This window comes from Drosophila bipectinata, chromosome 3R (genome assembly GCF_030179905.1).
Source record: "Drosophila bipectinata strain 14024-0381.07 chromosome 3R, DbipHiC1v2, whole genome shotgun sequence".
Taxonomy (NCBI): Eukaryota; Metazoa; Arthropoda; class Insecta; order Diptera; family Drosophilidae; genus Drosophila; species Drosophila bipectinata.
In genome coordinates, this window is record NC_091739.1 from 13,757,243 (window position 1) to 13,779,746 (window position 22,504).

Here is a 22,504-nt window from a genome sequence, read left to right on the forward strand (position 1 = left end):
GTTTTTCCCTATAGGGCCCACAGGGATGACTATATCTTCCTCAATTCTCATCCGATTCCCAAGCGGAGTACCTTAAACGATTTCTAGATCGATTTCCCATCATTCTACATCAAAATCCTGAGATGGCCCACAGTGATGGCTATATCTTCCTCAATTCTCATCCGATTCCCAAGCGGAGTACCTTAAACGATTTCTAGATCGATTTCCCATTATTCTACATCAAAATCCTGAGACAAAATATTTTTTAGATTTTTTGTCCATTTCTCGTGACGGGATCCCTTGAAAATGGGTTTTTCCCTATAGGGCCCACAGGGATGACTATATCTTCCTCAATTCTCATCCGATTCCCAAGCGGAGTACCTTAAACGATTTCTAGATCGATTTCCCATCATTCTACATCAAAATCCTGAGACAAAATATTTTTTAGATTTTTTGTCCATTTCTCGTGATGGGATCCCTTGAAAATGGTGTTTTCCCTAAATGGCCCACAGTGATGGCTATATCTTCCTCAATTCTCATCCGATTCCCAAGCGGAGTACCTTAAACGATCTCTAGATCGATTTCCCATTATTCTACATCAAAATCCTGAGACAAAATATTTTTTAGATTTTTTGTCCATTTCTCGTGACGGGATCCCTTGAAAATGGTGTTTTCCCTATAGGGCCCACAGTGATGGCTATATCTTCCTCAATTCTCATCCGATTCCCAAGCGGAGTACCTTAAACGATCTCTAGATCGACATTTAAGACGATCTCTCATTCTACATCAAAATCCTGAGACAAAATATTTTTTAGATTTTTTGTCCATTTCTCGTGACGGGATCCCTTGAAAATGGGTTTTTCCCTATAGGGCCCACAGGGATGGCTATATCTTCCTCAATTCTCATCCGATTCCCAAGCGGAGTACCTTAAACGATCTCTAGATCGATTTCCCATCATTCTACATCAAAATCCTGAGACAAAATATTTTTTAGATTTTTTGTCCATTTCTCGTGACGGGATCCCTTGAAAATGGTGTTTTCCCTATAGGGCCCACAGTGATGGCTATATCTTCCTCAATTCTCATCCGATTCCCAAGCGGAGTACCTTAAACGATTTCTAGATCGATTTCCCATTATTCTACATCAAAATCCTGAGACAAAATATTTTTTAGATTTTTTGTCCATTTCTCGTGACGGGATCCCTTGAAAATGGTGTTTTCCCTATAGGGCCCACAGTGATGGCTATATCTTCCTCAATTCTCATCCGATTCCCAAGCGGAGTACCTTAAACGATCTTTAGATCGACATTTAAGACGATCTCTCATTCTACATCAAAATCCTGAGACAAAATATTTTTTAGATTTTTTGTCCATTTCTCGTGACGGGATCCCTTGAAAATGGGTTTTTCCCTATAGGGCCCACAGGGATGGCTATATCTTCCTCAATTCTCATCCGATTCCCAAGCGGAGTACCTTAAACGATCTCTAGATCGATTTCCCATCATTCTACATCAAAATCCTGAGACAAAATATTTTTTAGATTTTTTGTTCATTTCTCGTGACGGGATCCCTTGAAAATGGTGTTTTCCCTATAGGGCCCACAGTGATGGCTATATCTTCCTCAATTCTCATCCGATTCCCAAGCGGAGTACCTTAAACGATCTTTAGATCGACATTTAAGACGATCTCTCATTCTACATCAAAATCCTGAGACAAAATATTTTTTAGATTTTTTGTCCATTTCTCGTGACGGGATCCCTTGAAAATGGGTTTTTCCCTATAGGGCCCACAGGGATGGCTATATCTTCCTCAATTCTCATCCGATTCCCAAGCGGAGTACCTTAAACGATCTCTAGATCGATTTCCCATCATTCTACATCAAAATCCTGAGACAAAATATTTTTTAGATTTTTTGTTCATTTCTCGTGACGGGATCCCTTGAAAATGGGTTTTTCCCTATAGGGCCCACAGGGATGGCTATATCTTCCTCAATTCTCATCCGATTCCCAAGCGGAGTACCTTAAACGATTTCTAGATCGATTTCCCATTATTCTACATCAAAATCCTGAGACAAAATATTTTTTAGATTTTTTGTCCATTTCTCGTGACGGGATCCCTTGAAAATGGTGTTTTCCCTATAGGGCCCACAGTGATGGCTATATCTTCCTCAATTCTCATCCAATTTGATTCCGATCTGGAATTGAATTCCTTTAGTCTAGAATCTAGAATAAGCTCAAATAAATAAAAAAAAAAATATTAAGTTACTATGGTTGGATTTGGAATTTTAATATTTTTATGTTTAATATATCCATTTTGTTAATGATGCTTAAAATGTTTAACATGTTTATCACTTTTATCTTTCGAGTTTCTGCGAAATATTTCTAAAATTGGTATATTAATCAAGGTTCGATCATTGTGCCCATGAAGAAAATCTCCGTGGCCAAATTTTGAATCCTCGATGTGGTGAAACATAGCCTTGGACAACTTTCCCTTAAGTATGGCAATGTCTTTTTTAGAGACCCACCAATCGCCGTCACTGTAGAAGATGTGTAGGCTACCATGGGGCCGGACCTTCTCAAGATTATATTCCGGCGGAGTGGATTGATTGTACATGATAATGTTCTTCTCAACTCCATAGTCGTATTGTTGGAATTTACCAGAGCTTTTAACCTGAAAGAGGTGCCTTAGCTGACGCACAGAAATTGAGGAAGGATGCGTAGCCAAAAATCGGGTAATGACGAGCTTAAAATAAATAAAAGATTCTTTATATATCCAGAAATTTTTATAAATCATAAGAGCTCACCGGATCACGTTGGTGATTTGCATTTCCATATATGAGATTGTAATTGCATTCACATGTCATTTTTGGACACATGCGTTTGGCCACATCCTTAAGCACAGTATGGTCCGGCAAGAGGGAAGGCCTAGCCTCGCCATCCATCGAGTGTTCCAGGAGCTTAAAAAAGTCCCTCCACGGCACGGAAGCTTTAAAGTGGGTCATGTAAACCATCGGAGCGAGAAAAACAGCGTTATGAACAATAAAATTGTACTCTTTCCGAAGACTGAGGAGAACCATCAATGCCGCGCATCCTTGGCCGTGACATACGCAGTTTAGATCATTTTGTTTGGTCAGAAACGTAATGTATTCGAAGGAGGCTGCCAAATCCTCCAGTCCGATCTCGGGCCAGCTGAAGTGCCAGTACTCAGTATCGTTAATGCCCAGGTGGGGGTGGCGCTGAGAATATCGGTTGCCGCGGGCGTTCCCCATCCATACGTCGTAACATTTGTCGGCCAACATATAGGGGAGACCGATATTTTTCGCAGACAGCAGAAAAGCGTCCGACGATGAATACATTCCGTGCATTAAAAAGACCACTTTCTTGGCTTTCCTTTCATGACACTCGTGGGAGTCGGGAATGCGAAACACCTCAAGCATATAACCATCCTTGGTGCGCACCGTATGGTTTTCTATTGGATAGTGGTAAGACTTGATGATATCCACCTGTGAGAAAACTTAAATAAAAATGACATATACAAGAATTTTTCCCAATATAGATTACAGTGGTTAGTTCTTTTGAAGGACAATTCCATAAAGGCGAATTTACAATATCCTTGGGAGTTTTAAAAATCGTTTTGTGATATTCTGCTAAATGAATGCCGACAAGGCAGCTCCATAAAATAACAAATTTTATCCACTCCATTTAAGCCAACTGTGCCTTGATTTTTTAATGATGCAACTTAAATACGATACCAAACTGAATAATTAGATTAAAGCATTCCATTTCAATTATAGTTCAATTTTACCCTAAATTTTATATCCCCTACCTTTCAAAAAATTCCATTTAAAGTCAAATATACAATATTATCGAGAACCCCTTTTCAGAATAAAATTCAATATTTACAATTACTCATCATCTGCTGGGGTTATTTTTTCGAATTTATCAAATATTTGAATAATTGGCTTATTGATATCTTTGGAAACCGTCAAAGCATGTACAAAGTCCATGTGGTCCCACGTGCATCACCACCACGTGCACCATTTACTGGCCAAAATCCAGATGTCCGTGGCATTGGTCGCTGTAAAAAATATGTATACTGGGACAGCTGGCGGATAACATTTAGCTTGTAGTCCGGAGGCGATTTCCATTAGACCGTAGTCATATTGGCGAAACTTTCCGGAATCCGTGAAGTGGATGTTGTTTTCGGGTTGGCGGGTGGAAATACCCACCGGATGAGTGGCCAACAGCAAGGGATACATACTCTGTGAAGAGAAAAGGCTGAGGATTTCGGCTGAGGACTTCTAACAAGTAACTTTCATCTTACTGTATTAAAGTGATGGGATTGCTTTCCATTTACGAACGTCATACCAGACGTCAGACAGCATACAGAGTAGTCCATCATTGTGTCCATCCAGCAAGTAAGTGTCTGTCGAGCAAGTCATCCCATGAAGAAACAAAACCACCGGCTTCTTTACTGGGCGTTGGCAAAAGGAAGAGTTTGGAATCTTTAAACCTTTACAATTTTTTAAAATAATATCATATTTAAATCGATTTTTTTGTATTTCTAATTATTAATTCATTTAAACAAGCGTTTCCTTTATCGCCAAATATGAAATCAACATGGTTCCATGTCGGCATCACATTTAAATTCGACTCGGGTAGTATTCTTATTAACTTCCTTGAATCCTTAACATCCAACCACTTGTCCTTTCCTCCAAAGTACAAATTAATGGGCTTCAAGGTCCTTATACTTCCCAGAGGATAATCTGGAGGTTGCAGGCTGCCATATATTCGTAAGTTTTCCTGGTCTCCAAAGTCCAAAAGAGCAAATCTATCGTACTTGATGTTGGAAGCAAAGTGGCGTATTTGTCTACTCGAAATCCCGGCCAGTACAATGGACATAATTCTGGGCACCAGCATCTACGGAGGGAGGATGATTCTTAAAAGCTACCTTCCCATAACTCTATTTACTCACTTCATCCAAGTGTTTAGACTCTCCACCCGCAAAGAAAAACAGAATGTACTTGCATATTTCCCGTATCCAAGAAATAGCACAGACTGAGTGAACAACCTCTTGCAGGCTTGGATGAATGGCTGGAATTTCTATATCCGGAAGTTGAAGGGCATTCTCCAATAAGTTCCTTGCAAGCCAAGAGGAGGAATGCCTTTGAAATGCCACCGGTGCCAAGAGATGGCTAGAAAAAATCTTTTCGCCGTACTCCGGCCGCAATGAGAGCATCACCAGGAAAGCAGTGGCACCTTGAGAATGACCCACGAAATGAAGCCCTGCCTGATTGGTGTGTCTCAGGATAAAATCAATGGTGTCGGGAAGATCGTGGTTGCCCATTTCGTGAAAGCTAAATTGCCAAAACTGGGTTCCATCCGGATCGAGGTGTTGATGTCGGCGAGAATACCTGTTACCCCTGGAGTTTATCATCCAAACATCAAAGCCCGCGTCTGCTAGTAAAAATGGCAATCCATGGCGAGGATCTGTTATTACCCAGCAGTCAGAGGACATTAGAATACCATGCTGCAGAAGAAACACGGGTCTAGTCACATTAAAAGTCCCTGTATTGTGCGGAGAATTGGGTATCCTAAATACTCCCAGGATATAGCCATCCTCGGTGACCACATTGTGAAATTCTACAGGATATTTATGACGTTCAATAAATTCTGCCTGGCGGTGAACAATATTATTTTAAATTATTTCTAAATAAAATCCAAAACTTACAGTATCTGCGTGAAATAGTCCAAATAAATTAGTGAAAATTATCAGAATAAAGTTACAGACTCCAACTTTCTTACTTAACATTTTTTTAACGAATTTTCGAGCCATAGTTATGTATGTACAATTTCAATGATATATTCATATAGGATTTATGAATATAATATTTTCTTTAATTTAGTTGAGCTTTGACAAATCCATTAGAAATGGCCTAGTCAGGATTTGTAATGGATTTACTACGGTGTTTTCCTTTACAGACTCGAATATACTACATATGTACCTAGACTAGAATATATAGTATTTTTTAATTTGTATAACAATGCTTTTAAGTTTACCACTTTCGGAATTTATAACAAACACAATATCTCTTAGTTAAGCTCAACAAAGCAAAGCGACTCTTGCCATGAATTCAAGGACTTTTTGAAGGACTCATTGCCATGTTTGTAACGATTTGCCGGTAAATTAGTTTCTCAGCTTCCTTGGCAAAGACATAGTCCAGATGATTCCATTTAGCGACTGACACACGCCGCTCAATAAAGTTGAGCCCTGCGGTGGTCAGATGGTTCAAATCCTCATTGCTCACCAGGTCATCCGTTCCGCTCTGGTACACATAGAACTGTCCGGCCGGCATCACATTCTTCAGGATGTAATCCGGCGGAGTGACTCTACCGTACTTTTTCATATTTTCCGCCTTTCCGTAGCTATACTTGGCAAAGTGACCCGACTCATACAGCTGGGCGAAGTGCTTCATCAGACGAGTTGAAACACCCGTGGACTCCACGGAGGCGATACTGGGCTTGATTTTCTGAGAAGGACACCTTTAGGCATGAAGAATTCTTCTATCATAAAAAACTTACATCAGTAATATAAGATGATTTTCCGCCAATAAGCACCAACATTATATTTTGGCACAAGGAGGAAATCGCAATGTTGCAAATCATATTCATAACACCGGATGTCAAGCTACCGGCCGAGTACTCTTCATCCGTCAACAAGGGAGCCGCCTTTGCAACCATGGACCAAAGCTTCGATTTTGGGTGAGTACAGAAGACCAACGGAGCCAACAAATGGACGGACCTGAAGAATCGGTTGTACTGCGGGTTCTCCGAGAGCATCACTAAAAACTCAGTGCCTCCGAGAGAGTGGGCCACAAATTGGAGTTCCTTCTGTTGAGTGATGTTCAGCACATAATCTATTTGGGCGGGTAGGTCGTAGACTCCCAGCTCGTGGAAGGTGAACTGCCAGAACTGTTCCTTTTCCGGGCTCAACTTCTTGTGTCTACGTCCGTAAAGATTTCCCCGAGAATTGCCCAGCCAAACCTCATAGCCAGAATTAGAGAGCACATAGGGCAGAGCATATCGAGGACCTGTCAGCAACCAGGAATCTGAAGAACCCAAGATGCCGTGCTGAAGAAAGACAACCTTCTTGGGAAGCTTTTCATTGTGAAGAGTCGGCGAATATGGGATGCGGAACAGGGTTAGGATGTAGCCATCGGTGGTCACCACTTGATGCTTCTCCCCGGGAAAATTGTGCGAAGTAATTGTCTCCAACTTACAGGGATAATCTTATGAATCATATAAACTATGAATAGGGAAATGATTTTAAACTTACAGTATCTGACGTGGCTAAGTGTAGACTTCCTATAGCCAATAAATAAACCAAAACCGCTACCATAATCACCACCAATTGCAGCTCTACCGGCTAAGCTATTATTTTCGGTCACTCGGCAATGGTATATACTCTTGAACTAACTGATTTAATGACTACAGCATTTTAGTCACGGGGAAATTTATTAGTTCTACGAAAACAAACATTTTCACCTTAAAATAATCTATTTAAGGTGCACCAAAAACAGAAATTAATGTTAAAAACTTTTTAAACAGCCCCAGTTTTAAACATAAAAATAAAAAATAAATGTTTGCCCATGTGTTTCATTAATGCCGACCTATTTAATAAATAAAATCAAATTTTAAAAACAAATTGCCAAAGAAACAAATTTTGAATAGCGATCCTGCAATCGTTGAAGAACCAACAAACACTTCGATGACTACGTCGCTCAGGGATTTCTCTATATTTACACTCCATTCCATTCTCTCGTACTTCGATTCCGCCTAGTTATTTACACAATTTGTTGTCTAATTGGGAGCCACTCCGGTGCCTGGAATAGGTCCCATCTTGAGGTCAATAAAACGCCTTAGAGCCATAGCCTTGCCGCTGACCAACGAGTGCGTCAGGCTGGCCAGGAGTGACTTCGCCTGTGGCAGGTCGTTCTGCAGGGCCATGGCCACAGCCAGATTGTATCGCACCACATTCTGGGCGGCGTCAAGCGACTTCAGCTGCCAATCGCGAGTCTCCAGGTCGAATGCATTTAAAGTGGACACAAAAGCGGGATCCAAATGGAAGCGTGCCTCTGGTGCCTTGTCCATCAGCATTAATGCCTCGCCGGCATACATGTGTCCCAGTAATCTGCAAATAATAAAACGTTATTAGCATACTCAATTAATTTTTAGTTAATTGAAGTTACTTGTGCGCATCGGAAAGACGCTCGCAGGCCAGTAACTGATCGGACATTTCCAGAGCAGTCACATGGTCACCCAGGCGAAGGGACACAAAGCTATGTGCCGCATAGATGGCTGCTAACATGTTCTCCAACGACTCCAGACTAACAGGTTTGGAGGGATTGCAAAAATTATTGTCCTGCGGCTGCCGCCACGATTCCTGAGTGGGGTCCTTGGGCTCGGGTGCCTCCCCGTCCTCTGCAGAGTCTGCCGTGATATGGAAACTGGCTTTGTAATGCAAAGTGAGGGTTAAAGCACTCCGCAGGCACAAGGCGGCAAACTCTAAAGTGGGCTCAGGGACTCCAGCGGATTGGGGACTAGAAAGGTTTTAGATTTACAGATGGTAATTGGAAGAATTGATATCTACTCACTCGTATGGCTTGCTAGAGGATCCGGCCGCAGTTCCCGCCTGTGAGTTGCGCTCCTCTTCTACTAATTTCTGTTATGAAAACATTGAAAATTATTATCAGTAATTCAATGTTTATTTACGAAATCGGAACTTACTGTCTCGTGTTCCATGATGCATGCTTCTGCCATTCGCAGCCATAGGCGTGGATTACTGTGAAACTGCTTCACCGGCACCAAAAAGCACTGGAATGCCTCTTTGGGTCGACGCAAATGCAGCATGGCCACGCCCAGATTGTAGAGGATTTCACAGGAGCGCGCTGAGCTCATGGTTTGAAGCGTACTCTGGCGCAGATTTTGTGCCAGCTTCTGATCAAAGTTCAGCGCGTTCTGGAAGAATTTGGCAGCTATGGCATAGTGACGCACTCTTAAATGGATCACCCCCATATTATTAGCAATACAGGTGCTTAGCTGCCGAGTTACAGTTCTACAGAGGAAGGAGCTCATTATAACTGGCATAATATTTGTATTTTTAAACACTCACCCGGCCTGTGTGCACTCATTGTTGATGCGCATCAGCTGCTTCGCTGCCATTTGGAAGTCCTTCATGATGTAGTACTGCTGCGCCTTTAATGCCGCGTACTCGGGCGTTCCATCTTCGGGGATTACAACCGGTTTTCGGTTTAGCACCAGGGTGAGTAGCTGTAAAAGCTGTAGACTGCCGCCCAGAACGGAAGAACTGCCTTCTACTGCTGAGCTTCCACTAGCTCCAGTTCCGGCGCTGGCACCTGCGGGCGAAGCAGCCACAGTGCTTGGCGGGGAAGTGGAACCAGGAGAGGTTTCCTCCGTGGGCGGACTACTGCTCGGCGCACTGGCCACGAGGTTCAGCTTGTACTGCAAGTAGTCCAGGAAGGCCTCGGCCCGGTTTAGTTGATTGGTGGCTAGCAGCAGTTGCAGCTGAAGCGTGGCCACTAGAGCTGCCATGGCTTTTTCCAGAGCCTCCAATCTGGCGACCAGAGGTGCGAGCTTCTCCAGAGCCGTCGCATACATATGGCGGTGATAGTAGATGACCGCCCTGTTGTACCGTGCCACCGTGGCGGCGGCGGCACCATGTTTCAGGGTTAGTCCGCTGGATGTTTCTCCCGGGACATCCGCGTCGACTGTGAGCTCTTCCAATTCCTTTAGGAGAGCAGAGTGCTGCGTGCAGCCACCCTTATGGTAGTTTACCACCGCCCGGTTGTGGCGCAGCACTGGACCACTGCTCTCGCCCCTCGTCTCAAGTTCCTGGAGCACCTCAAGGCAGCGATCGAACTCCGCACTGGAAATCGGAGGGAAATCAATGGTATCGACGGTGCTAACCGGGCACAATACTTACTTGTTGAACTGCTCGTGCGCCTGACACAGCAGGATGTAGTTCTCGTCCTCGCCGGACTGCGATTTTGTGGGAGAATCCGCCGTGTCCATGCCAAAAACAAATAAAAAACAAAAAAAAACAAGAGCAGTGTTGCCGTAGATAGGGCAGGTGGCGCCATCTACAATTTTAAAAAGGACATCATACAAATACAAATATTAAATTAATTTTAAGTGGAAAGGCATTTACTATTCTTTTATATTTTAGTTGATAATAATTAAAGAAGCATATTAAAACTATTAAAAAAATGTATTGAACTTACATAGTCCCATCTCTAGAAAAAAGTGGCACCACTGTTTTTATTGAACCACAGATGGGGGTAAAACAAAATTTTGAGGCGTCATCTGCATGCCAAAATTTGAAGTTTCCCAGGGACAGCTCACTAATGTTAAAAATTAACAGAACTCGAGCGGGCAAATTTGAATTGTCACCAAAAAATACCAAAATATATACTAGATTTTGATTAAGATCCCCGTTTTAATTATTACCACTTAATTTTCCCACTTTTTAATTTAAAAAATAGGAATACTCCTTTAAATATTTTTGGAATTATTTTAATTTGATTCGAAGTACAATATTATTCACTAAACATTTTCAAAATATTCAATAATTTGCATACACGTACGAGGGATCGGATTTTTGGATCGGGATCGCTCCCAATTTTTTGCTGCTTCATTACTGCCGCAATGGGTCAAAACAAGAAAACTGAGAATCGGAAAAACGGGAGCGGGACAGGGACCGGTAGAAATCCGGACAGGGAGGGAGATCGCTCCCACGACCAAGACTCTTTTTGCGAGGCGGGCGCGGTAGGCATGTATTATGTACACTAGTCGTAAATATATGTATTGTATATAATATTTATATATATGTATGTATATTGTTATAAACTTGAATTTAGCATTAAAAATTCCCAATGCTTTTTAACTAGTCCCCCGGGGGGTGAGAGGGGGCTCAACATTAACTGAGCAGCAGCACTTTCGTCATCCTTCCATTTGAAAAATAAACATATTCCTTCTATTTCTTCGCGGCTCCGCCTCGTCTTCGTTCCTTCCTTATCGTCTCGTGCCGTCTCCACTTTTCCAGCTCCAATCTCGCCAGGCGCACCGACACATACACACAGATTCCCCAAAGATTTCGTAGCGGGTTTGTTCGTTCGAGTTTTTGCTTCATTGCATTGCTATGGTTTGCTATTAGTTATTTTTTAGGCTTGTCCCGGATGAGTCCCCCGCTTATGTGTTGCGAATCTTGCCGGGCACGTAGTTCTTGTCGATGACGTTCTCCTGGAGAAACATGTGCAAGCAGCGCTCGTTCTGCGCCAGCGGATGTCCGGCTATTTTGTTGATAAACGCCTCCAGGCCCTTGCGCCGCTCCTCAATGAAACTCTCGTCAAAGATGCCCTCGTCGCCGCGGAATGGCATCTGCCGTTTCCAGGCCTTTCCTGGTAGCGGCGGCACCACGATCTAAAATAGTAAAAGTCATAAGTTGAAATGTACTTGGCTGTTGTTTACATTGGAAATATTTTCCTTAAGGCGGCAATTGAAAGTAAAAACCCTAGGATCTATGTGTATTCGTGTGAATCGAAACACTCGAAATTTATTACTGAGAGAGATTATAAGTTGATGAATGGGCTGTTATCATTACTTTATGGCTACTACAGTAGGTTATATTGTCTGTTTACTGATATTTTAGTTTTAAAACCCTGTATGATGTCCTGGTTACCCACCTTGCTGTCCCGCTCCAACTCGTTTCTTAGCCATTCGAAATCGCTGTACCGCCTCCGCACACTGGACTCCTTTACCTTGAAGACGGGCAAGTTAGTCTGAAAGAAAGGAAATCAAGAGAACATTAGGCTTCAATTAGCACCCCCTGGGAAATGGGGCCCGCATGATTTGCCTCCGGGAATCCGTGACTCAAGTCCCCAAATCAGTGCGCTGCACTTGTGACTAATATTTATCACTCGTTCTGCTTTATAGGCGTATCGCCCGCACACACACTAATGTCCGAAAAACAAAGTCGCTGGCATACACACACACACGTAAGCCGCCTGCATGTGTATGGAAATTCCAGCTATCTTGAGTTATCATTTTTGCTTTTTTGCTTTTTTTTTGCAAGTTCAGCGATCCGATCAGGTCAGATCCGACGGGGAGCACTCACCCGCATCCGCACTTCGTAGTCCGTGTAGCGCTTCTTGCCCGCCGCCATGGTGGTCAGTGGATTGACCACGTCTATCTCCAGGAAGTTGGCGGGCACCGCATAGGCGTCGTCCAGAGTCTGTTTCTTCACGTTTAGGCGGCGGGTGGCATCGGCAGTTCCGTCGGACTCAACCATCATAGTGGCAGGAGATCGGTCGGCAGAGATATATGACGCCCCTTGTTTCTATATATCCGAACGCCGTGAAACGGGTTTTCCTTTGCTAGATGGCACTCTTTGTGTGTGGCTCCCTTTGCGGCGCCTACTTTGTGTCGTCCCTGGGGATCGGTGGCCAGTTGGAGCTCAAATATTCTGTTTAGTTTAAGGTGCCGTCAAAAATAAATAGTGTAATTTAATTAATCCATAAAAAAAACTTTCCAATGATTAACAATTGCAGCAGTGTTGCCAGATATCGAATTTTATTCCTCCCTGAAAATGCACTAAAAAATCCGGTTTCCCTACTAGATTCAAAAATGCGCAAAATTTAAAAAAATATATACTCAAAAATACCAAACAAAAATACACAAAATTTTTTATACATTTTACAAAAATTTTATAAACTACAGAAACGTAAGCCGGAAATATAATTAAACTAGGAGGGACGACAAAAAAAAACAAGAACTAAATTTAGTTCCAACTTGTAGTTCCAAACTACTTGGAGTGCTACACTCCAGCAGTTTATGTTTCTTTTGTATCAAAACTAGCCTCCAAAAATTAATAACAGGATTTTTTTTTGTTGATTATTAGTTGACTTGTTTTATTTTCTCTTAGAAAAGCTAAATTTAAAGTAATATTAACAAATTCCAGACTTTGAATCAGCCACGGGAGTCACTGTTTCCACCTATTTCCGAGTTAGGACGTGACATTAAATTGTTTCTGGCATCTAAAATTTTAAAAAAATATTTATTTTTTTTAAAGCATATATTTAATACTTATAAAATATATTAGATCACTTAAAGCTTACAACTTGGCTCGTCCTTATTAGGGTTGTTTAGATCATATATTTACATCAATTTTGGTCTAAATCAATCTTTCCACCTATTTTGAATAATTTGGTTACATTTATTAGATATGATATGCATAGATATGATATATTATGGTAGATAGCCAGGTCATAGATAACAGGAACCCCCTCTTCTGCAGGTCGTCCCTTTTCCGACAGTTCATTTCACTAAATCAATCACCAGTTGGACGCCCTCTTTAATGGCTGCAAATTCTTAAATAAAAAAGGACAAGGATCAGCTGAAAACTTTTTCCAATACTTGTTCATTTTAATTTACTTTGTATTCAGCGAACCTTCAATTATATATCAATAAATGCATTCCGGACGTATAAATATTCAACAGGTGTCGTGGCCCATTAACCAATTAAAAGAAACGTTTGAAATTTTATTAGCGCCCTTTTATAGATGTCCCGGTGTTTTGTGACACTTTTCAATTAACAAAGGATATTCATAGTAAGCTTTAATGTAAATAAATACTTCCTACAGCAGCTCAAATAATTTATGTCATTTAAATGGATATCCACATGCAAGTACTCACGTAAACCCCATTCATGAATCCGTTACGTATTTAAATTCACCTGTGCAAACTCTTCATGAACCATTTATTGTGTGATTTATGCAAATCGTTTATTCCCACAAGAAACTAGTTTATCTTCGTCTGAGAAGTTGACAAAAACTCAAAAAACCATTATATATATAGGCGGTTACTAATTCCAGCCTTTTGAAAGTTGGGCAGTGAAAGTTGTATTGAACTTTTTGCTTCTGTTTCGAAATCCCCAACCCAGTCCGGGCAATTGCACGTAGTATGCATACTGAACAGCACGTGTGGCGGCAGCCACATTTCTTACAAGAATAACAATGATTCAACGCGGACTGCATAGTGGCCAAACGTTGCCTTGTAGGGGAAATGGCAGTTATAAATACTTGCACATACCCAACATATTTTCTTTACCCACAATTTTTACTGGTCGAAATTTATAAAGCTACGGACGGCCAGAAAACGGTTTATTGTACTTTTAGGAACCGTTTAATTCATATCTATAGGCTCGATCGATTCGAAAATGCGAAACAAATACTTGGCAGTTCTTATATGCGCTTCCTGCATTTGCAGTTGTGCCTCGGTGCCAGATAGCTACTCCGGTGATGTTCAAACGTCGAATTCGTTGGATTTTGGTGTGTGAATCTATTAAACATAATCTTTTAAGCTTTAAGATTTAAAGTGATCTTTGAAAGTGCTATGGAAACCTCCTTTAATACTACAAAACGAAAGTGCTTTGTGATTCTCTAACATATCCCTTTTCTAAATCAGGCAATGATAGCGGAGGATATAGCTATAATCCTCCACCAAATAACAACTACCTGCCGCCTGCAACACCTGCTCCGGACTATGGACCTCCTCCAAATAATGGATACCATTACAACCCCCCGCCAAACAACAACTACCTGCCGCCGCCCCCAGAGTACGGGCCACCTCCCAGTTATCCTGTTTACGGACCTCCGCCCCCACCTTTTTATAAGCCAGCGCCGCCTCTTCCGTATTCCCACGACTCTTCGCTTCTGGACAAACTGAAATCCAAGATCAGCCTTTATACGCTTGGAAAAATATTATTGAAACTCTTGATATTCAAGAAAATTGTTAAGTTTATTGGCCTCATTTTTCTGCTCTTGGTTTTGCCAAAGCTGAAGAATCTCTTCAAGGACGATATGATGTCCATGTCCAGCTCTGGCGAAAGTGACGGAATGGAAAGTAAATTTGTAGAAACTGATAAGGGTAAGATGGTTGTTTACCGTTTCTACTGAAATAGTAAATACTATTTATTTATAAATTTCAGATAAATTAGCGCAACAAATCGAGGACCTATACGATTTTGTTATAAATTCTATAGAAAATTTTGAAGGAAGAAGGACATAGATGCAAACCAAATCTAGTTAAGATTGTATTATTTAAAATTGTATTACAGTAATAATTGGTTATTTATTTATTTAAAAAATTTTCATAAAAATAAAATGCAAAAATAGGAGTATGAAATATTTATATTTTTGGGATTCATCTGACTGTCCATCTACGCACCGGAATGTCTACAGTAAAATTCATGTACAAATAATTTTAATGTTATACTCACTGAGCTTACTGAAATGTTTCAACAAATATTGCATAACAAATGAATTTGAAATAAAAAAAAACCTTTATTCTTTGATGAGATCATAAAAATATATAAAATCTTAAAACAAATTCAAATATATTTTATTCATATTTTGACAACCCTAAACCAAAGCCAAAGTAAAATGTATGTAAGAAGTAAATTTCACCGTCGAATTGGACTGGCCAAAAACGATATTTCGATATAAATAAATACTTTTGACATCGCTGAGATCGGCTTATATATATGTGTATTTGGTCATTCAAGAGCCGACAACCTAAAAATCAAGTCAAGATGCTGCTTTTGGTGTTCATCGCAGCTTTTAGCTTGGCCAGTGGAAATGCCCAGGATTTGCGCAGGGTGGACGACACCGAGTTGATTCAACTCCTGACCGGCAGCAGCAACGTTGTGGTTTTATTCAGTAAGAAATTAAATATATATGTAGTGGCAGCTCGGCTACGTGGGCGCTGATTGGTATTAACTAAAGACACTTCGGCCTAATGCACTTTCTAGACAAAAACAACTGCCAGCGCTGCTTGGACTATGAGAACGTGGTGTCCAAGATACAGCCTCAGTTGGAGGACACTCTCTCGGCCAACGTAGTGCAGGCAGTGGACAGCAATCTGGTCTCCATCTATGATCCCAGCAAGGAGCCATCCCTGGTGTTCTTCCGCCGCGGCATCCCCATTCTTTACCACGGCAAGGCTAACGATGACGAAATCCTAGACTTCTTCAACGACAACCTGGAGCCAGCGGTGAAAGAGCTATCCGATTACAATTTTGAGCACCTAACTCAGGCCTCGACCGGGGCCACAACCGGGGACTGGTTTGTCTTCTTGTAAGCTATATTAGTCATTAGCCGAGGCCGTCGTCTCGGCGTCATAATGTGAATTTGTGTATATGAGCTTGCCCACCCACCTGTAGCTACTCGGCCGAGTGTACCGTGTGTCAGCGTCTTTATGCCGTATGGGAGTCTGTGGGCGGGACCCTGAAGCGAAAGATGAACATTGCTCGAATGAACAGCGGCGAATCGGGAATATCTACTGCCAAACGCCTGGGTGCATTAGAATCCCCAGCTTTTATTTTGTAAGTTATTGTATAAAATATCATAACTAGGAAAATATTGAAAAAAGAAATATTGTCAAAGCTTGCGGCAAGGAAAAATGTATCGCTATATGACCAAGGAATTCACTCCCGAAGCTTTTATCCAGTTTGCCGAAAAGGGCTACTTAACCAAAAGTCACCCACAGAAAGTTCCTGAATTACCAAGCGTTGTGTAAGTATTTTCGTTTAATCTTTTATTTCTATTTCAAAATTGCAATCCATCGAATGTTAAAAGCCCGATTATGGCCTATTTATAGGGATTTGTGAGAGACTGATGCATGTCTTTAGTAAGTGAGCCAAAAAAACATTTTTTTAAACTCAATTTTGAAGAGACTAATTTGTAAATTGTTTTAAATTAACTATTTACCAATTAAAATGTTTAGTTTCTGGTGGGAGGTTGTCTAACACCAAAACACGGTCTCTGACACAGCCAAAATATTTATTAAAATTTAATTGTACAAATGTTTCTTAAAATACATAATTCCTTCCAGCTACCGTTCTTAAATTCAATTAATTATAACCCTTGTATAATATACATATCGTTTACATCAACTTAATCCAGATTTTGTAAATTGTATATAAAAAGTAAAATCAACTTGAGCCCTGGCCTAAAACTTTCCTGGTTAAAGAAAACAGACTTTACTCAAAAAATGTTTATACAAACACCTTTTATTCAAAAATAATAATGCGAAATATATATATTTTCAGAAACGACTTCCTGGGCCCTCTTCAGAAGTTTTTCAGTCCAGACTACTTAACTACAGCGGTACCAGTGGGTGTTATGGTCCTGGTTTTAGTACTGTATTTTACAAAAAAATTAGTCGGCTCAGAGCCAGCGATAAAACAGAAAAATAAATCGAAGTAAACTAATTTCTTTTACTAAAAACTAAAGGTGGAGTTTTTCTGTCTTCGTAATGATCGGCGCTTCACAAGACACACCACAAAATATCGAAAGTAAGCACGAGAAACCACTACTGCAATTCCTAACGCCAGCAAACTGCCAACTGTGCGCCCGCGAAACGGCGGAAGTGGAACATGCAGATACTGTATCTCAAAGATACAGTGTTCACTCACTCCCCAGCGAACGCTTAATTCGTTTCAATTGTTTTGGGTCAAACAAACGAAAATATTTGGATACTACGATGATAGTTTGGCGTGGAACAATTAATTCGAAACCACAGTGTTTCGCTTCCTAAAAATTAATTTACGCGTTCGTTCCCGTGGACGTTCTCCAGTATTTTGAGGATTATTTTTAGGAAGTTTTTTGCCCGACTGCATCTTCGGTAAATCACTCAATAAAAAAAACCCCTGCTATTTATTTATACATCTCAACTTCATACATATAAACGGGAATTTAGTGAAAAAAGTACGCTCACCAAATGTCATTTGACGTCAGAAGGCCTTAGTACGAGTGTTAAAAAGCCCATGCATATATGTATATGTAGATACGTTTGTATATTCGAATTAACCAAGTGAGATCGGGGGAGAGCCCAAGAGAGATCGGAGAGGTCCGATATTTTGGCTGTAGTCAAGCGCACATGAGTCAGATTAATATTTTGCTTTTGTTCAGATTCAGATACTCGCTGCCAGCCGAACCGAAGTGAACTCGAATCTTAAACACTAAATCTAATGTGTGTAATTAAATATAAAGCAGCTAAAAATGTGCAAACATACTACCATATGTATGTAGTGAAAAGTGCTAGCATAAATCGCATTTTTATTTTGCACGACGACTAGAAAATACTACTCGTACAAAGGCACACGTACACATGTGCACGGGCGAAAAAATTGATATTGTGTAAGTTGTATCTAGCATTGAAAAGATGAAAAAAAATGTCATTCCTATAAATACCACCGAATCGCAATAAGTGAACATTAAAACTACTAGAAACGTGCATGTCATCGAAGGAGTCTAGGGCTCCAAGGGCTGCCAGAGCTAAAAAGTGTAGTGCGCAGCCATCATGAGCTAACTCACCACCCAAAACGGCAGCCCATATACAGAAAATCGATATTCTAGTCTCGCAGTTACACCTACCCTACCTATCTACCTACCTGAAATACAACGCAAGACATTAGTATACTGAAAACCTCTTCCGCAAATGGTCGAATCCGCCTCGAACCGCAGACAGGCAGGCTTGAAAATAGTTTTGCACTGGAACAATCGCATGTGTACATGTGTACACATCTAACTACATATAGTATTTAGCCTCAAAACCATCTGTGATACCTAAACAGTTTCCTAAATGAAAATACAAACGAGTATGAAAATGTACTAGCCAGACATCCATCCAGGCCATACAACTTACACCGATCGCGGGTAAAACTGGAAAATTAACAATGCGTCTTGTCCGTAGTAAATGTTGTCAGCGTGATGTATCCGTATCCGAGTATCTGAGCACAACTCCCACACCCGCCCACCGCCCGCCGTCCACTACAACCGAGGTCCAACACCACCAGCACCACACCAAAAATATCTTTATACGCTACTGGGACGATCACATAAAAATGAAGGATTCCAGCGAGGACAAGACCAGGAAGAGCCCTTCCCCATCCGCCAAGCACACTCACGTCACCTTCGTCCGGAGCACTGGACACGGTAGCAATCCTCCAGCTACTTGCGATGCGAACGGCAATGGAAAGGCTGTACAGAGCGAGTGGACATTTCCCCCCAAGGCGCCAACTCCGCACATCTACAATTGCCTTAGTCCCGTAAGTCCCGGGACCATGCCACCCGCTCATGTTCAGAAACTATTTACTGATTAGCTAGCCGCAGGATGACGTAACGGTTATAAGATACTCTCCACGGGTAGCCACTTTAGTATTTACAGGTCTTTTCCGCTTTTCGTATTCGCTGGAAGTTTTTAATAAAAAGTAAAAGTAATAGATTTTCGTAGTTATTCGATTGATGAGAGAGAAAGTGGCAAACTGTATTCTGCTCTTACTTTACTAAATAGTTCTGAAAGCTTATTTTTGAAAACAAAGTTTAAGATCTACACGGTTAGCCGCTTCATATTGAGGTCTTCCGCTTTTTGCTCTCGCCGGAAATTGGCAAAAAGTAAAAGTAATATAATGATTTCACATTTTTCAGAAATGAGTGAAAGCTAATTTATTTTTGAAAAATTCTTTATTTTCTTGTAAATAGTATAAATATGAGAAAATTAACTACAAATAATGCTGCTAAAAATTTGTTTTATTTTCTTCAGAAATACTCTACGAGTCATTGAAGATAAGAAAATTCATTTTACTCTTATTATGATTCCATTTTTTTGGAAGTAAATATTACGAACCATTTCAAATCAGAAACAAATAAAAATATTTTGATAAGTTGACCATGAAAACATTTCTGCCATAAGTTATTCAAATGATAATAATTTTGAAACGGATTTAAACCCGGAGCAAAGGAAAAGATTTAAGCGCAAAAGTTCAAGCTTAAAAAACTCTTGAACTTCAAGTGGTTCAAAACCAAAATCCAACCGATTCTGCAAATCGGAACAGCCCCAATTAAGTATCGTTAAGTGTGTTGGCTTTTATTTGTTGTGTGTGCGGAAGATAAAGAGGAAACACTTCAACAATTGCCGTCTAAATCATTAGTATGTATGGAAGTATGAACTTACTTGCGGACATTCGGTTGTATATTATATTGACTATAAAATGGTCGCATTCAGCATTCGAAAAATTTAATTTTGGTTATCGCTTTAGTGATAAGTATTCCTAGGAATTCCAATCCTAGGAATTCCAATAAAGATAAAATCTTTTTGATAAGAGCTTAGTGTTTACAAAGATTTTAGTTGCGAGATGTTAAAGATGTTTAAACAAACTTTAAAAGTTGCCTGTTCGGGTTCAGCTGAATTTATTTGATTTCTTTCATTTCCGGCATTTACTTTCACTTTTGCGATTCAAATCTTGTTTTTAATTTTTTATTTGGGGCAATCAACTCATTCAGCCACTTTATCTCAAACTTTGAATGGATTTTATTTGCAAGAATGAAATATAAGTATTGTCGATAGCTTAATTGATGAATGGCGGGGTCTATGACAAAATATTATCAGAAAAAGCGGTTAAAAAACGATCCATCAAAGTGAAAGCTAAACAAATAATGGAATTAGCTTTTAATATTTTTGATAGTGATGGCATTTGAAAAATCAACAGCATACCTAATTAAATTCTTTCTCTGTTTTCAGGACATGATGGCGGCAAGTGATAAAAACAGCTTTAAAGGATTTCGCAAGCAATTTAGTGGACGATTTAAGCGCTTAGTTACTCGAAAAGTGGAACACACTCCAGTGATACCTCCAGAATTGAAGCCGCAACTAAAAACAATATACGTTTACTAAATTAAGATGAAGGAACAATTGCAAGCACAAGTGTTTTCGCTGACATAATGCATATTTATAAGGCAGGAGACATTAGTGATAGGAAAAGCAAGATACGTTAAGTTATCATTATACCATTCTGATTGACAATTTTAAGTATTCAGCGATTCGTGCGTATTGTTAGGCTCAATAAAGGAGAACATTTCATTTTACAAAGTTTTACTGGAACTGGAGCTGGCTATTGGGTTGCAAATTAAACCGCAATTATGTATTTCATTATTTCGATATTCAAGAGATATAATTTTAGAATTGTATTATTTGTATGTTCATAAGAACTCATTTTTTCACTCTATGTTGAACTTCAAATTTGTGTGTGCTTACCAATCTCAAAATGTAACAGATTTCCTGCACGTCGTCCCAAAATTTACTTATACTGGAATTATGATTAAAATTCAATAATAATTACCTTACCTGTATATTTTATTTCGAGAACAAAAAGGGTGAATCTGGGAAGATATTATTCAAAATAGAAATGCTGAAGCATAAATTATTATTATTTTTTTTTTTTTTTTTTTTTTTTTTCGCGGTCTTTCAGAATTTGGAAATGGCTTGTGCATCAATAAGAGCATCAGCTAGCATTCCTGTATTCATCATAAAGCTTAGAGGCCCAGACGACCGAGGGGCGCTCAAGAAACGATTTGTTAGAGTATATTAAGTTATATGTTAATTATTAAGCTAAGAGGAGTTAGTAAGGAAATTTAAAATTCTATATTTTAAATTAGAGGGACAGGAAAGAGATGTAATAGAGTAGAGACCATTGTAGTTCGAACATAATACCCTAAAAGGGTCATGCAGTGCATATGTCGAACTACAACGGCTAAGGAACAGAGGACTAAAGTTTCGAGTCCTTCTATTAGGAATGTTGAAATTTAAGCGTGTTAGTAAATGCTGGCTATCTACATCCCCGTTGATAAGGTTATGCAGAAAAACTACACCGAGCATTGTCCTACGATTTGTTAAGCTAGGTAAGTTAATAAGTAAAAGTCTGCTACTGTAGGATGGAAGCTGAAGATTTGCATCCCAGTATAGACCTCTAAGTGCAAATATTAAAAAGTTCTTTTGTACGGATTCTATGCGGTCCTTATGTACTCCATATTGGGGACTCCAGACACATGAACCGTACTCTAGTATCGGACGGACCAAAGAAATGAATAAAGTTTTGGTTATATAGGGGTCATTAAATTCTTTTGACCACCTTTTAATAAAACCAAGGACTCCTTTAGCCTTATTAACCATTAAGGAAATATGGTCGGCAAATTTAAGTTTTATGTCTAATAGGATGCCGAGATCATTAACCTGGGTTAATTTTTCTAAGGCAATCCCATTAATGGAATACGTAGCTTGCAGAGGGCAAGAACGATAAAAAGACATATGCTTGTATTTTGATCCATTAAGTATTAGATCATTAGCCAAACACCATTTTTGAAAGTTATCAAGGTCAGACTGAAGACTGCATTGGGCAGAGATGGATTTATACTGAAGACAAAGCTTTACATCATCTGCATACATAAGAACTAGAGAGTTCGTTAAAGCAGGGGGCAAGTCGTTTATAAAAAGCGTAAATAATAACGGGCCAATATACTCAACATAAAACAGAATTCATTTTTTAAAGATATATTAGTAAGATATTAAAAAAAAAGTTCGCAAAGTAAATAAAGAAGCTCCACATTCATGAT

The 22,504-nt window shown here is 40.0% G+C and overlaps 7 protein-coding genes across 10 annotated transcripts; 3 read left to right on the forward strand and 4 right to left on the reverse strand.

Moving 5' to 3' along the window:
• Nucleotides 1-2,244: 2,244 nt before the first annotated feature.
• Nucleotides 2,245-3,687, reverse strand: LOC108129223 (lipase 3-like). The gene is made up of 3 exons (XM_017247179.3): nucleotides 3,540-3,687; nucleotides 2,783-3,481; nucleotides 2,245-2,721 (listed from the first exon to the last, which is right to left on the reverse strand). Exons 1-3 carry the CDS (start codon nucleotides 3,678-3,680, stop codon nucleotides 2,296-2,298), a joined length of 1,266 nt encoding a protein of 421 aa, XP_017102668.2. The 5' UTR covers nucleotides 3,681-3,687; the 3' UTR covers nucleotides 2,245-2,295.
• Nucleotides 3,688-4,505: 818 nt separating this feature from the next.
• Nucleotides 4,506-7,470, reverse strand: LOC108129222 (lipase 3-like). 2 transcript variants are annotated; one of them, XM_017247178.3, is made up of 5 exons: nucleotides 7,315-7,470; nucleotides 6,561-7,253; nucleotides 5,710-6,508; nucleotides 4,954-5,655; nucleotides 4,521-4,898 (listed from the first exon to the last, which is right to left on the reverse strand). In XM_017247178.3, exons 1-3 carry the CDS (start codon nucleotides 7,375-7,377, stop codon nucleotides 6,113-6,115), a joined length of 1,152 nt encoding a protein of 383 aa, XP_017102667.2. In that variant the 5' UTR covers nucleotides 7,378-7,470; the 3' UTR covers nucleotides 4,521-4,898; nucleotides 4,954-5,655; nucleotides 5,710-6,112. The 2 variants fall into 2 exon arrangements, with proteins under 2 accessions (XP_070137038.1, XP_017102667.2); XM_070280937.1 differs by lacking the exons at nucleotides 6,561-7,253; nucleotides 7,315-7,470 and having other exon boundaries at nucleotides 4,506-4,898; nucleotides 5,710-6,108.
• A 162-nt stretch (nucleotides 7,471-7,632) lies between these two features.
• On the reverse strand, nucleotides 7,633-10,141 carry Not10 (CCR4-NOT transcription complex subunit 10). The gene is made up of 6 exons (XM_017248201.3): nucleotides 9,982-10,141; nucleotides 9,151-9,924; nucleotides 8,766-9,093; nucleotides 8,633-8,700; nucleotides 8,228-8,578; nucleotides 7,633-8,169 (listed from the first exon to the last, which is right to left on the reverse strand). Exons 1-6 carry the CDS (start codon nucleotides 10,068-10,070, stop codon nucleotides 7,839-7,841), a joined length of 1,941 nt encoding a protein of 646 aa, XP_017103690.2. The 5' UTR covers nucleotides 10,071-10,141; the 3' UTR covers nucleotides 7,633-7,838.
• A 414-nt stretch (nucleotides 10,142-10,555) lies between these two features.
• On the reverse strand, nucleotides 10,556-12,616 carry Snx3 (sorting nexin 3). The gene is made up of 3 exons (XM_017247224.3): nucleotides 12,172-12,616; nucleotides 11,741-11,836; nucleotides 10,556-11,477 (listed from the first exon to the last, which is right to left on the reverse strand). The coding sequence occupies exons 1-3, from the start codon at nucleotides 12,346-12,348 to the stop codon at nucleotides 11,247-11,249; spliced, it is 504 nt and encodes a 167-aa protein (XP_017102713.1). The 5' UTR covers nucleotides 12,349-12,616; the 3' UTR covers nucleotides 10,556-11,246.
• A 1,545-nt stretch (nucleotides 12,617-14,161) lies between these two features.
• Nucleotides 14,162-15,189, forward strand: LOC108129427 (uncharacterized). Its single transcript, XM_017247408.3, has 3 exons — nucleotides 14,162-14,383; nucleotides 14,520-14,981; nucleotides 15,043-15,189. The coding sequence occupies exons 1-3, from the start codon at nucleotides 14,272-14,274 to the stop codon at nucleotides 15,120-15,122; spliced, it is 654 nt and encodes a 217-aa protein (XP_017102897.2). The 5' UTR covers nucleotides 14,162-14,271; the 3' UTR covers nucleotides 15,123-15,189.
• Nucleotides 15,190-15,584: 395 nt separating this feature from the next.
• LOC108129674 (dnaJ homolog subfamily C member 10) lies at nucleotides 15,585-17,346 on the forward strand. 2 transcript variants are annotated; one of them, XM_017247866.3, is made up of 6 exons: nucleotides 15,585-15,772; nucleotides 15,865-16,189; nucleotides 16,276-16,437; nucleotides 16,499-16,627; nucleotides 16,713-16,742; nucleotides 17,164-17,346. In XM_017247866.3, the coding sequence occupies exons 1-5, from the start codon at nucleotides 15,598-15,600 to the stop codon at nucleotides 16,720-16,722; spliced, it is 801 nt and encodes a 266-aa protein (XP_017103355.2). In that variant the 5' UTR covers nucleotides 15,585-15,597; the 3' UTR covers nucleotides 16,723-16,742; nucleotides 17,164-17,346. The 2 variants fall into 2 exon arrangements, with proteins under 2 accessions (XP_017103355.2, XP_017103354.2); XM_017247865.3 differs by lacking the exon at nucleotides 16,713-16,742.
• Nucleotides 17,347-18,025: 679 nt separating this feature from the next.
• LOC108129677 (uncharacterized) lies at nucleotides 18,026-21,238 on the forward strand. Of its 2 annotated transcripts, XM_070281158.1 has the most exons (3): nucleotides 18,026-18,253; nucleotides 18,810-19,164; nucleotides 20,637-21,238. In XM_070281158.1, the coding sequence occupies exons 1-3, from the start codon at nucleotides 18,225-18,227 to the stop codon at nucleotides 20,787-20,789; spliced, it is 537 nt and encodes a 178-aa protein (XP_070137259.1). In that variant the 5' UTR covers nucleotides 18,026-18,224; the 3' UTR covers nucleotides 20,790-21,238. The 2 variants fall into 2 exon arrangements, with proteins under 2 accessions (XP_070137259.1, XP_017103359.2); XM_017247870.3 differs by lacking the exon at nucleotides 18,026-18,253 and having other exon boundaries at nucleotides 18,271-19,164.
• Nucleotides 21,239-22,504: the final 1,266 nt, after the last annotated feature.

Bases quoted from the DNA above. Each gene is read 5' to 3' on its own strand.
- LOC108129223 (XM_017247179.3), bottom strand. From the start codon at position 3,680: ATGGAGTGGATAAAATTTGTTATTTTATGGAGCTGCCTTGTCGGCATT. The intron at 3,482-3,539 runs GTAATCTATATT...GTTTTCTCACAG, and splicing joins CTTCAAAAGAACTAACCACT to GTGGATATCATCAAGTCTTA. The intron at 2,722-2,782 runs GTGAGCTCTTAT...ATTTATTTTAAG, and splicing joins CAAATCACCAACGTGATCCG to CTCGTCATTACCCGATTTTT.
- LOC108129222 (XM_070280937.1), bottom strand. From the start codon at position 5,814: ATGGCTCGAAAATTCGTTAAAAAAATGTTAAGTAAGAAAGTTGGAGTC. The intron at 5,656-5,709 runs GTAAGTTTTGGA...GTTCACCGCCAG, and splicing joins GACTATTTCACGCAGATACT to GCAGAATTTATTGAACGTCA. The intron at 4,899-4,953 runs GTGAGTAAATAG...CTCCCTCCGTAG, and splicing joins AGTCTAAACACTTGGATGAA to ATGCTGGTGCCCAGAATTAT.
- Not10 (XM_017248201.3), bottom strand. From the start codon at position 10,070: ATGGACACGGCGGATTCTCCCACAAAATCGCAGTCCGGCGAGGACGAG. The intron at 9,925-9,981 runs GTAAGTATTGTG...TCCGATTTCCAG, and splicing joins GCGCACGAGCAGTTCAACAA to TGCGGAGTTCGATCGCTGCC. The intron at 8,579-8,632 runs GTGAGTAGATAT...AAACCTTTCTAG, and splicing joins TCCTCTAGCAAGCCATACGA to TCCCCAATCCGCTGGAGTCC.
- Snx3 (XM_017247224.3), bottom strand. From the start codon at position 12,348: ATGATGGTTGAGTCCGACGGAACTGCCGATGCCACCCGCCGCCTAAAC. The intron at 11,837-12,171 runs GTGAGTGCTCCC...CCTTTCTTTCAG, and splicing joins ACTACGAAGTGCGGATGCGG to ACTAACTTGCCCGTCTTCAA. The intron at 11,478-11,740 runs GTGGGTAACCAG...TTACTATTTTAG, and splicing joins AGTTGGAGCGGGACAGCAAG to ATCGTGGTGCCGCCGCTACC.
- LOC108129427 (XM_017247408.3), top strand. From the start codon at position 14,272: ATGCGAAACAAATACTTGGCAGTTCTTATATGCGCTTCCTGCATTTGC. The intron at 14,384-14,519 runs GTGTGTGAATCT...TTTCTAAATCAG, and splicing joins GTCGAATTCGTTGGATTTTG to GCAATGATAGCGGAGGATAT. The intron at 14,982-15,042 runs GTAAGATGGTTG...TATAAATTTCAG, and splicing joins ATTTGTAGAAACTGATAAGG to ATAAATTAGCGCAACAAATC.
- LOC108129674 (XM_017247865.3), top strand. From the start codon at position 15,598: ATGTGTATTTGGTCATTCAAGAGCCGACAACCTAAAAATCAAGTCAAG. The intron at 16,190-16,275 runs GTAAGCTATATT...ACCCACCTGTAG, and splicing joins GGGGACTGGTTTGTCTTCTT to CTACTCGGCCGAGTGTACCG. The intron at 16,628-17,163 runs GTAAGTATTTTC...ATATATTTTCAG, and splicing joins CCTGAATTACCAAGCGTTGT to AAACGACTTCCTGGGCCCTC.
- LOC108129677 (XM_070281158.1), top strand. From the start codon at position 18,225: ATGTGCACGGGCGAAAAAATTGATATTGT. The intron at 18,254-18,809 runs GTAAGTTGTATC...TCTTGTCCGTAG, and splicing joins GGCGAAAAAATTGATATTGT to TAAATGTTGTCAGCGTGATG. The intron at 19,165-20,636 runs GTAAGTCCCGGG...CTCTGTTTTCAG, and splicing joins TCTACAATTGCCTTAGTCCC to GACATGATGGCGGCAAGTGA.